The sequence below is a fragment of the Harmonia axyridis genome, chromosome X (assembly GCF_914767665.1).
Source record: "Harmonia axyridis chromosome X, icHarAxyr1.1, whole genome shotgun sequence".
Taxonomy (NCBI): Eukaryota; Metazoa; Arthropoda; class Insecta; order Coleoptera; family Coccinellidae; genus Harmonia; species Harmonia axyridis.
The window spans coordinates 20,536,341-20,549,923 of record NC_059508.1 but is presented as its reverse complement, the minus strand read 5'-3'; the positions used below and the strand labels follow the sequence as shown (position 1 = coordinate 20,549,923).

Genomic DNA, 13,583 nt, shown 5'->3' with positions numbered 1-13,583 from the left:
TTATCAACTAATTTCAAAAATTCAAAAATCAGAATAACACGAGAGGAATGAACGAGTACTTTTTAACATGTCACAAATTAACGTTAACTGAAAGGAGCACGCATTATACTGGGTGATTCACCGGGATGGCCTATTAAACGTTTATGAAAAACTGATTATAATTTTAAGCTGAAAATTTGTACATTGGGATTTGAAACAATGATCTTTTTCCCTAAAATAATTTCAGATCTCTACAACTTCCGGTTATACCGGAAACAGACTACTACTTCCTTATTTCAAATAGCACACCCAGTATATTATTGCATCATTAGATAGCTTTTTTGATGACAATTTCGGCAATGTGCCATACCTTGGTTAAAAACTTAATGGTTCATGAATTAAAGGGATTTTATAAAAAAATGGTGGTGGTGAGTCTCGCATTTTCTTCAATATTTCGGCAGAAAAAGCTTTTTTAGAAATATTTTTTTTCTCTTTCTATTTTTCAAATACGTAGTATTATAAGAATGTTAGCAGTTTGGACCAAAAATGTACAGGGTGTTTATAAGAAGATCATGAACTCGAACAACTCAAATCCATCAAAACTCAAGATTTTCAAATGAGAACCTATATCTTTTATGATATTATTTCAATCGATTCTACGTACAACAATAGTGGGGGTTACTAAAGCAAACATTATACCTAAAATGAATACTTTGATAGTTATAGAAGAACTTCAAAAGAGGAAAAACCGAAATTTCTAACTGTGTGGAGTGACTTCCGGAAAACATAGAATGAAACTAAAATTAGATGAATGGATAACTAAATTTGACATTTCAAGAATCGCAATGAATTATTCGCAATTGAAAATTATATTGGTTTATGGATTTCTCAACAATCCCAACGAAAAATTAATTATAATTCATGAAATGTAAAATTTAGTTATCCAAACATCGCATTTTAGTTTCTTTTTGTGTTTTCTGGAATCCACAGACTACTCCACACAGTACATCTGCAGTACATCCCTGCGAACTAAAGAAGATGCAATTATTCCAAACTCAATTAATTTTAATGGTGCCGCATTTCAATTCTTATCGAGTATTGGAACGCGAAACTTCTTACGTGTGGTCAGTAGGCATTTGGTCACCGACGGCCTTCCTCAAGGTGCGCTACTGGTCCTCCCATTAATTCGCTGAAAGGATTGGAGATACCGGTTGTTAGGAGGCAAAAGCGGTACGTGAGTACAGTCGCGTATCGAGTTGTTTTCGCGTATCACAATTCGCAAAACCTAATTACGCAATCTATTTCAATGTTCACGTCATTGAAACTGATTTTATTCAATGTTTGAATTTTTTACGGCTAGGGTTCCACATCACGTAGACGAAAATGACAAGAGCCAAGGTGAATTTTCGTCATTTCTCAATCCGGCTGCTCTAGTTCGGCCATTGTCGAATTCGATTCGGTGGTTTTGATTTTGTGTATGATTAGAAGAACGGTAAAAGATCTAACTGTATCCTATCCACCCTTTAAATGCACCGTTGATATTTTTCACCAACAAACCACCTTATTGTTCATTCTTAAGGTTATGTTTGAGTTTCTCAGAACCTAGGACTAGTTGATTTTTTCCACTAAAGAATATATGTACACACATCGTCAAGAGTCTTGGACCCCCTAGGTTTGTCAAGAAATGAACAATTCTTGTTCTGGGAATGAGATGAATATTTTCCTCTATTTCAACTGCAATATATTTGATAGAAAAATCTTTGTTTGTTACACTCTTTACTTTATGCAGGATCCAGGATGAGACAAAATAGAAAAAATGGGCTAAACTCAATTCCTGAAGAGTTGAAGTTGGGTTTTTTCGATTGGATATGGCTCTCCCTATGTAATTCCATACGTGCTCAATGGAATTCATGTCTGGTGAGTTTGCTGGCTAGTTCATTCTCTGGATATTTATCTCTTGAAGAACTTATCCTCTAATTATTTGCGCAGAGGAACAATGATTAGTTCAAAGGTAGCCCTATGTCCAGGTGATAGCCGAGGTACTCTTGAGGAATGCAACCGTCTCCTTATGGTACTGGTTGAGACTACTCGTCTAAAGGTCCTTAAAAAATTACTTCGAAGGGCTGTTACAGATACCGTTCGATTCGTTCGAGTCAAATTTGCGATATGATGGTCTTCCTTGCAGATGTTACTCTGGATCGACCATGCACTGATCTCCGGGCAACGCTGCCGGTTTCCAGGAAAAAGGCCACTATGTGCCCTACTGAAGTCCGTTGAATATTCAAACGTTGCGCAATCTTCCACGGAATATTCTCAATATCACAAGTCTCGTTATTCGCTGAAAACTGATTAACTTCGAATACACCTGTATTCTCCCGAACAAGAAACATTTTCTGCTGGTTCATTGTTTTCATTCAAGTGATAAGATAGTGAAGATTCCGCAAACAAAAAATTGTCGTGTTACATTCAACAAGTTGAGTTGATAGAGGGGGCCAAGATATTTGACGAGGTGTGTAAATGTAAATGAACACAGCAATAACCATCCCTTTCATTGGCTTTTTGGTGTAACGACATCAGATTAAAATAAGAATAGATACACTGCAAATATTACATAAGGGTCAATTATTTCCTTCTTTCCCAAAGAATATTTCAAATACAAATATTCAATGCAATTATAGTATAACAGGGTTCTGAGTATTCAATTTCTTAAAAAAACGAATTTTTCTCGATATAATACCTTGATTTTTCAACGTAAGACTTCATAGATTGTAATCTTGATTGATGCGCGATTTCACAACTGATTTTCGTTCTAAATTTTACGTGAATAATTCTCAGAGTTTCCGATGAAAAATATTTAGATTATCTGTCATTCCAAAACGTAAATTGTAGAAATTCCATTGGGGAGGTTGCATTTTTTTCCTCGAGTGATTCCGAAAGTCGATTATTGAAAATAATTCACAACTTTTTGTACAGTCAATATCAACCAAAAGATGGAATTCGATTTTCAAGATTTTAATCTAGATAGTATCAATTTGCAGACTTTCGCGATTGAAGGATAATATATATTTTTATCTATTATTAATAGTGAAGGAAATAATATATGATTTTCGAGCAATTGATGCTAAATTCTTTTATTTCGCGGATTTCATTATGAAAGGATTCTCTTGGATGAGATATAATAATGACTTCATCAATTTTACCCTTCTCGTCTTCTCTGTTGAAGGTTCAAATCCACCAAATAACACCCCTTGAGAATTGCTTCAGCAGATTATATCCTTTCCTTCAGACCTACTCATGAATTAATAGAATTGAAAATTTAATGCAATTCGTTAACCAAAATTACGCAAAGCACGCTGTTCTCCTGTCTGGTTTTAATCCCAAAGGTTTTTAAATTTTCAACGATTCGACTCTTTGAGGTGAATGATCGCAAGTTTCTAATCCTCGAGGATATTACATAACATAGAATATTACATAATTTGTCGAAAATACTTGATTTTTGTAAAGAAAATAATTGAATTCCGCAAACTTGAATGAAATATTCTACCATAACCAATGTTGAAATTGGAATTATATTCTCTGGTTGTGGTAAAAACAGTACTATGAGCACATTTATATTAACGAACATACTTTGGTCAGGATGAAAACTATGAGAAAAAAATTATGAAACGCAACCAAAAAACTTCTATCCGATGAAATTTTACGCAATTAGATATTTGATTTGGAAAGTAACTGATACGCCACTGTGTTCCTGCTAGCCGCTCTCTTTTTATTAATTACAACCGCTATTATCGGTATTAATATAATGGGAGATTCCTAATTTGGAACGAGGTAAAAGGAAATAAAAATTTTCCCAGAAGCACAATGATTTTTCCTGATACTCGTATGTACACTGACGATAAAAATTGCGAAGACTGTTTGAATTCATGCGATAGCTATTTATTATCATTATTATCATACTGATAATTTATGGAAATAAGTGGGTTATGAATGAAGGATATATGAACAATGGTGCGACAAAAACTATTAGGATTTCAGAACACAACGATTGATGGGCCAGTTCGAAATTGTCAGCATTGAACATTATTAGAATATCGCCTTCTTAATTGGCATTCCAGCATCTTAAGTTATGCAATTTTTTCACATGACGTCATGAGGAGTTCAAAACCACCTATTCACATTTAAATTCGAATAACATATTTGGTACTACTCTAGAATACGCAGAGATAACTTTAGAGACAAAAGTTCAGCATAAGGTATTTCGACAATCCTTAAGAGGAAACACCACCACGTGGCTGTTCAGTTCAAAACGAAATTAGAGATATTTCTTCTTGCAATTCAATAAATTTTTATGGGGTATTTACATGAAAGAAAGTTATTATATAGTTATATTATTAATTTGCGAATAAAAAAAAATGGTTAACTTTCCGTTTTTCATGAAAAAAAATTTGATGATATGTACTTTGTACAAAGCACTGATATATTTTCAAAATATTTCTGAAAAGAACCTACCGAAAATCATTACAAAAGAGGTAAAACTATAATTTCGTGAAAGTCGCCGTACAGTGATGCCTCTTATTTACTTGCTTCGAAAAAAGAAAGAAGATGAAGTGAATGTAAAACTTCGTACACCGTTAAAAGTTTGGTGATGACCAAACTGCTGCGATGGCAGCAGTGCCAGAGTGGAAATGAATCGGTACCAAAGTTTGACTGATACGCGGAAAATCACGTGGTGATAATCCCTCTCAATGCTCAATTTCTGGTGATTTCTAAACTTATTGTAAATTAATACAAGAATCAAAACTAAATATATCCAAGTTAGTGATTTTGCTCCTACATAGCTATTACTTTGAGTTTCGGTCTTGTAACATTATTATCTCACGAGAAATTTCAATTTACGCATGCGCAACGCACGTAATTTCAAAAATGCTAAAATTCTCATGGAACCTGTAATATCCTAATCCGAATACCTATACCAAATTTCATAGGAATCGGATGATATTGAAATTTTGGGTATTTCACGTTTGCGCTCGAACAAGGCGATCTACTGTACAAACTGAATACACATTTCATCAAAATCGAATGAGATTTGTAGATGTAAAGGCTGTTACAAGGATGTGCGGTCAAACAGAAACGAACCAGTGTTGGTCAGGATGCTGGAATTTTGCTAGCAAACATTTTTTCTCAAAAGTGATCACAATGCTTGCTCCACTTCGCTTGTCTCAGAAGCATGAGGCAGAGGCCTCACCTAATGAATTCTGGAAATTACACGTATTGGCGTATTAATCGAATATTTTATTAATCCATCTCATCCTCAATTTCACATCAAATGCTACGGCACTGGGTCTCTGTTCCATAATTTCCTCTCTTCTTAAAGAGTTTACTTTTTAGTGAACGGTTCGAGGCATGTCTCACGCTCTTCCTTGTCTAGCGTGTTATCTACATCGACGCGACAAGAAATCGAGAATATTCCTTACCCTTTGAAGGAGGCTTCTAAAGATAGATTTGAGGCATGCCTCGATCCGCGGCGAACTGCAATTATTCTGCATTATTCGGGTTAATCGGGAAATCGGGTTAGTTTTCGCTTCGTTGTTAATTTGGTGGTAGCGTTTGCAGTATCTCGACTGTCTCGTGTAAGTTTGACTTTTCATTTTGTTCATCGACTTAATAACATCCAGAAGACGAAATTTATTTAGCGGGACCGAGTGAGTCGTTTCAAATTCCCAAGGTAAATGAAATTATTCGAAGTACTTGTGATTTTGTAAACTTTTTGATGAATCAGCAGCATTTTTCGAGTCATTTCCATCAGGATGAATTCAGCATAATTAAAGAAGTAAAGCGACATGTTCCAGATATAAGTAAATGTCTTGTGACAATAAGTGGAGTCGGAAAAATACATGGTATGAAAAGTACGACTGGCTTACTGGCAGTATAACATTGAATGAATTATTTTGTTGGCTGTGCATTTACAATGATATTAAAAGTAGACCAGTTTTTCAGGTACATCTAAAACCATACAAAATGAATTAATCTATTCCGTTGCTTTTGTTGTGAATAAAAACATTTCAAAATATATTTTTCCTGACGAGTTGATGAAACAACTGACATAAGCTGTCATTTACAATCGTCTGTTATGTATTAAATTACCAACTTGTTGAGCGATTCATGTGATTTTATGATGCAAGTTCTGCTGAAGATTCATTTGAATTTTTAATTGGCAAATTAGGAAAATTTGACTTGCATTCAAAATTAGTGTCTCAAACATATATGATGGGATTAGTGTAATGTAGGAGGAAGTAAACTGTTAACGGGCAAAAATCAAATCTACACCACCACAAGCGATAATTACTCACATTACTATACATACGCATTTAATTTGTTTTCAAATAATGCTTGCAGTTCAATTCAGCAGGTTAAAGTTTTTTCTCAGCCCTCTCAGAATTTTCATCATATTATCATCAATAAAATATTAGTAATAATATTTTTTAGAATGATTATCATGCAACTGGCAAAGTTAAGATAAACTTTGTCCGTAAACTTAAATATATGTATGTTACAATAATAATAATTTTTCTGATATTCTTTACTATCTTAGATATCACTAGCCGCCACTGCTAAGAAGAAATATTGAAGAAGAAAATAAGAAATTTTAACTTTCGAAAAGGAGTCTAGAATTCACGATTGACTACGCTCATGAAAAGTTTGCAATTAATTGGGACTCGGATCACGTTCAAATCTTGTGAAAGTCAAGTTAACTGTAGTTTTTCGGAAGATGATTAGTGTTTCGAAAATGCTCGGAGCTTGTTGGATCCTTATCTACATTCCAAAGGAACATCACGAGTATTCGAAATACTTGCTCAAGAATAAGGGTTTGATCTTGACACGACAATACTTCCAGTTTCGTAAGGTCAAACATCTCCACCAAGGAATCAAACTCGTAAAACAGATAATAGCTCAATCATTTCTATCCATTCATGACTATAAAACGATAATATATGGAGTGGCCTTCACCTGTTAGATTTGTACACTAACAACTACACTGAGGTAGTGTTTTATGAAAGTAGGGTGATAACCTCTATTCATAAAATAGTTTTTTTTTACGCGGCAGATGGTACTCATTTCACGTTTCATCTCGCACTATAATCAATTACTATAAGAACTTACACAACATGATTAATTTTTGGGTTTATTTTTTCAAATGATGATCGTTTGGAAAAAATTCTCAAATTACCACAATTATATTTGAGCTCCCGTTCATTCTTGCGCCGTTGGAGACCACATACATTTTTAACTAGATTATAGGTTCTGATGATGCATTGCTTGATTTTCAATGGTGTTGACGACGTCAACAACACAAACATTTATTCATATCGCAAAACTTCATCTAGGTCGAATTCATAGTTTTGAAATGATCGGAAAAACAATATTTTGAACGGCCATAGACAGGGTATTCCAAAATTCTTGAAAGCAGAGCATTTGCGGGCTGATGTTCAGAGGACTTTATTCTTTAAATGATCTGAGAAATCACAATTTTCGTTTGAACTTTGAACCTCACTACGATCGGCGGGTAAACACAGGCTCGCCATGAAAAGTGACACTTCTCATTTTCATCGAAAATAGTTATTTATAATACAAGTGCAGAAGGCATTGATATTCTTCCACGAGTTCAAAATTCGAAAACGAGCCACGAAGTGGCGAGTTTTTGAATGAACGAGTGGTAGAATGAGCCTTCTGTATTATACATTATTTTCTCTAATTATAAAAGTTTAATGAGTCTTCTTGATGAAGGATATTTAATATAAATCAAATAATTTGACAACTTTGTGTCTAATCCTTCACAATAATATATCTGTATGATATATTCAGTTTATTTTTGTCTTGGAATATATTCCAATTCTAAAAATGACAAATTTAATAATCAACCAAAAGAAAAATTCAAAATGACTAAAACTGTACAAATTGAGTAAACGGTTAATAAATTGAACAACTAAATTAACATAAAGACAGACGTACGTTTGTATTATTAAATACAAAAATTCCGAAACGTACGTCTGTCTTTATGTTAATTTAGTTGTTCAATTTATTAACCGTTTACTCAATTTGTACAGTTTTAGTCATTTTGAATTTTTCTTTTGGTTGATTATTAAATTTGTCATTTTTAGAATTGGAATATATTCCAAGACAAAAATAAACTGAATATATCATACAGATATATTATTGTGAAGGATTAGACACAAAGTTGTCAAATTATTTGATTTATTTTCTCTAATTCATTGCATTTTTATTGAAATTAATAAAATATTGCCATAAATATCATTTAGTGATTTTTGCATTAAAAAATGTTGGTTGGCAGAACTGATTTCTTTGAAGCAAATTGACGAATTGACAGATAAAGCCGTGGCGGAAAGTTCGGAGTACCAACATATAATAATAAAATATAACCATGAAAACTGTCCGTTTCTGATATATTCTCGCACGATTTTTTTCTACAAGATGTGGAAGAATGAACGGAATAACCACAGAATTAGAGAAATTTTATACTGTGACGAAGCTCATTTATGATTAAATTGATATGAAAAAAACAGAGTTGAAGAATAGGAACAATACAGAAAAATGTTACCAATAATCTGGTGTTGATCGAGAAGCGAGAAATTGGGTTAGTTTTCGCTTGGTTGTGATTTAGTGGTAGCGTTTGCTGTGTCTCGACTGTCTCGTATAAGTTTGTCTCCGTGTTCAAGTCAATTTTTTTCGAAAATACTTTTTCTTCTTAATTATCAATTCACATCATCGCTATTGGATACTTGGTGTGAGTAAATCTTCTTGGGTTTGTTCAAACTTTCACTGCTCTATGAGCACCTATAAGAGGGTTGAGTAGGAGTAGATCGTATATTTCAAGTTGTTGAAAATTGAGGAGTAATTGAAGCATAAATACTTGAATATCAACAGTGGGTGGAGGAACTGTATTTTTGTGTATATTTATTTTATATTACTTGAAAATGTATTGATGTCAGAAGTTTATCGATCAAAAAAAATAGTTCGTTTATTGTCGTCCATACCATAATTTTCAGAAATTGCATTCTTGGAGACAACACAAATAGGCCATAAAATACTTGATCTCATTCACAAGTTCAAACTTTATGTATCTATTGTCCTTGATGAAAAAGAAATTAACGATCAAACATAGCTAATTCTGGATTTAATAGTGAGAGTCCATGTTCTTTGACTGTATTTCGATACGCACTCAGATACATAATGTATTTTGTGTATATTAAAGATGAATAGAAAAATTTGAAACAATAATCTGAGTGACCTTTTCGACTTTCAATGGATAATTGAAAGATGATTGTAATAATAAATCATGACATGATTATAAACACTACTACTGTCAGAAAAACATTCACTAGAATAAACTATTCGATATCGATTGATCAAATTAATTAGTATACACTCAATAAACGAACGATTTCCCTTTATGATATTCTCTAGGACCATCTGAACAATATTTAAAACGATACACGATCTTTTTTTTTCATATGCTATATAAATTCATTTTGAAATATTTTTCTGAACAAAATATCTACTATTAGAAGAAGGATAATTTTAATTTTATGTAGGTATTGAATTTTTTCAATAATTATTATGAATTTTCTCATTCGATGTCATGCTTTCAAAACGAATGAATGAAAACACTGTTCATTATATAATGATTTTTCAATAGGAAATCATTGTATCATTTTTGACATTTCATGTCATTTGTGTTCAACAGGTTATGTCATTTAATCATGGAAAACTGATTTTGATAAAACAAATCAACAATTCCAAAACGAATACATAAGGAATGTCAAAAATAGTTCTCAGTGTTGCCATTAAAATCATTTCATGTATCATATCTTTTGGAAAACCCTTTCAAAGTGACGTAACACACATCACATCAGAATTACATTTTGACAATTTGGAAATGCACATTTTTTATGTGGTCCATAGGGACCTGAATATGTACTTTGAGAAGTATTCTAAACTCGTCAAATAACCATTTCATTTTCAACATAGAAATATGTGAAATTTAAAATAAAAAGATCAAATTCCACATTACTTTCCCGAGAAATGTTATTATATTTATTGAATATTCCCCACACTATAAGTAAGTTGTCAAGATAATTGCGGCATATGTGTGCTCTCATGGAAACATGACATATCCTTCCCATTAATTTTTCTAGATTGTCACTATTTAATCAGATTCAAGATGATGGTATATCCGTTTCTTTCCTCAGTCCCTGCATCCGCGAATCTAAACATCTTTGAAGTCAATATCAATATTTATACTCATTTCTTCCACATATACCCCACGAGCCAAAAATAATGAATGCCAAGAGATATCTCAAAATACGCGGTGAGATCGAAAACTTTGTCAGCAATAGAACACTAAGATTTCCAGCATTCAAATGAAAAATAAGGAAAACAAAAACGTGAACATTCTCTTAATAATTTTTTCAATTTATAATGAATCTTCAGACCGTTATTTCGCAATCAAGTACCTACTTGATTTCTGTTATTTTTATCTATAATTTTGAAAACAGGAAAAAAGAATTGAGTAGATTTCACCTATTCATGTATTTTGTCTTATGTAATTTAGCCGAGAATTTAGCTGAAAAATCTGACTCAAATAACCAGCGACATCTCACGAAAACATAGATAGAAATACTAGGTACATCTAACACAATATCCTTTATTGCCTTCATGGAAAAATGTTCTGGACGAGGGCGACGAAGCATATGAAAAGATCTGATGCATGCTTGGAAGATTCGATTTTGTTATTTATTGTACAAGGTGTCTACTTTTGAAAGAACCAAACATTAAGGGAATCGACATCATACAATTTATTTCATTAGTTTTACGATTATAATTCAGTTATTCTTGTAGCCGCCTCAAATTTGAATACATATCTGGAAACTTGCTAAGAGATGAGAAGTTCTGTGTATCAAAAAATTCTCATTGCGGGCTTAGTAAGAAAATGAATTTCACGATTCTCAAGTGAACAAAATCAGTCATATTTTTCCAATGGTTTTATCGATGAAGAATTATTAATTATGGACATGTTTTCTTTTCAGCAAAAAATACCTCATTTTGTGTATTTCAAATGGCATATCAACTTTTGTGCTAGCTTCTTCTCCTCTGACATAATATCGTAATTAACAAGATAACTAAGAGTTGAAATGAACCAAACCTAAATTTGCTCTTGAAGATGTTTATGATTGAAAATCAAAGTAATTATCTTGGAAATCATGAATTTATATGTCGAATCAAAATAATCCAAACTAATAAAATAAATTCAATATTACCGATGTTATGAAAAATTTAAGGAAAACAGACTATCTGTAACAATTGTTCGTTGTCACAGACGTTATAATCACGTTCGTATTGTTCGAAATGTCCCATATGTCCAATACATTTTACACATTGTTTTCGTTGAGACGATCAAGAAGGTTTCCCGATCTGCACATTTTTAAATATCGAGTAATAACAATTGTTCTTTATATTCGGACATCAATAATGGACATCCTGTATATGACAGCTTCATCATTTAGTAGTGATGACTAGGAAAATCTTTCTTTTAAAAAAAATATATATATACTTTACTATACCTTCTTGTAATTGGTAGATAACTTTTACAGAAACACTGTTTCCTCAACTTATTCTCTGAACAAGATGTAGGTACTATATGTACTGTTTGAAAAATATCTCTGATATTTTGCATCATGATAGAGATATTTGAGGCCATTCAAAATATATGGGATGATCCATTCAAGAAAATCAACCATTTGTTGAATATTTTTTGGGAATACCCTGTTTATTTGAAAATAATTTCCTAAAATGCAGAAACGAAAGTACAAGGAGACTGCTTTCCAAGGAAATTCTTTTGGGTCGGCAGGACCCTGTATATCTGCTAGTACATTTTGCCATCAAATCACTCAAGAAGAACATTTGTATTCAAATTTAGATTATTCATTTCGGATGACATCGCTCTCTCCATTGAAACTCGGATTCGTCAATTCATATGAAAGCTACATAATTGAATTTTTGAATAACTCATTTTATTGATAAACTTCAGAAAATTTTGGCCGATAGATTTTGAGATATCGAAATTTACAGGTAAAAAATAGCTAATTGCATTCGAGAATTATCGTGGATATGGCGACCATTTAGTAAGTCACCCTCAGTAAGTCATTTTAGACATTTTCCGAATCAAAATCAGGAATTTACAGACATTTGGTCAAAAAGTACGCAGTGATATTAGTGATACATTATCAAATTGATTCTCTCAGACAAAACAAATTATTTGTAATTCTATGTAAATATGTACTGATTTTCTTCTTCTTTCCAGCAATATTGCAAAGATCCACCGTTGGCATTGGCCAGATGAAAATCCAGGGAACAGCCTCCTGTCAATATTTGTGCATGGATGCTTGTGGACTACTATACGGATCGGTAAGTCATTTGAGATATCCTATATGCTACAATTCAGAAAAAGCGCTGACAAGTTCGATTTCACTCTCAATATTACATTATCTCCAGTTCCATTTCATTACAAACCCTACTTCACCGCAAAATGAACCACTTTTACTTGTTACTAGATGTGACAACAAAACAAATAATTTAAAATTTCCAACCAACAACTTTTCTACTCTTCAATGTTTGAATTTTCTCTTCCTACTAGATTTCCCACGCCTACAAATTAGCATCTTCTCTCTACACCAAATACATGTGGGTGTATGTTGTGTTGCGGACTTCGCTGCTTCGACTGCGGATCTTGGAAACCCTATAATAAAGCGTCTCTTTCACGTTTTCAAAGTCTTGTTTTGAATTTGATTATGCATAAATTCAAGCTGTTATATTCAATTATCAAAAATAAAGAGGCAGTAGTTATTTTTCCACAAAATATTTCAAACCTTTTTTCTTTCGACTAGTTCAACTGAAAAGGTCTCGAATTGAATTTACACATTTGAAAACTTTTCATTGTAATGATACATGGATTATTTCATGACATATCGATTATGTCATGACCGATGGATTCATTGACAGGTAAAACTGCTGCATTTGAAGCTCAGAAAATCGGAAACGCGTCCTGGTTTGGTGAGGATTCCAGTTTGTAGGAACCAATAAGCTGTTTTTCTTGGAGATACCTACCGTAGAAACGGTGAACGTGTTATGGTTATCAGTGTCTTGTGTCAGTTGGCAGATATTTTTCTGCCTGCATAACAAGTAGTATCATTCAACTTCAATTATTGCTTTACCTTCTGAAACACATTTGACGCTTTTAATCGATTTTTTTGTTGATCGTCCCACCTCCCTTCCGATTTGACACTTTTAGGCTTTTGAATTCGAGAGTTTTCAAGACACAGCAAGTCAGCAAATATTTAAGGCCATATTCAGATCCTGAGAAAGCCTCATACACCTTACACGATGCGTGTTTTATAAATAAATAACAAATGTCAACTTCATAATCCAATGCATTTTAATTGAACCTTCGATTCTTGTACCCGCATTGAAACATCCTTTAGTTCTTTTTTATCTTAAGAGAGGAAATGATTGAAAGGGTTATCGAAGAG

General features: G+C 32.9%; 1 protein-coding gene across 1 annotated transcript in view; it reads left to right on the top strand.

The window, feature by feature from the left end:
• LOC123686351 (protein let-756) overlaps positions 1-13,583 on the top strand; it is a 170,924-nt gene that overhangs the window by 152,701 nt on the left and 4,640 nt on the right. The window contains exon 2 of the mRNA XM_045626415.1: positions 12,359-12,462. Coding sequence (XP_045482371.1) covers positions 12,359-12,462 — 104 coding nt within the window. The remainder of the gene's footprint in view (positions 1-12,358; positions 12,463-13,583) is intronic.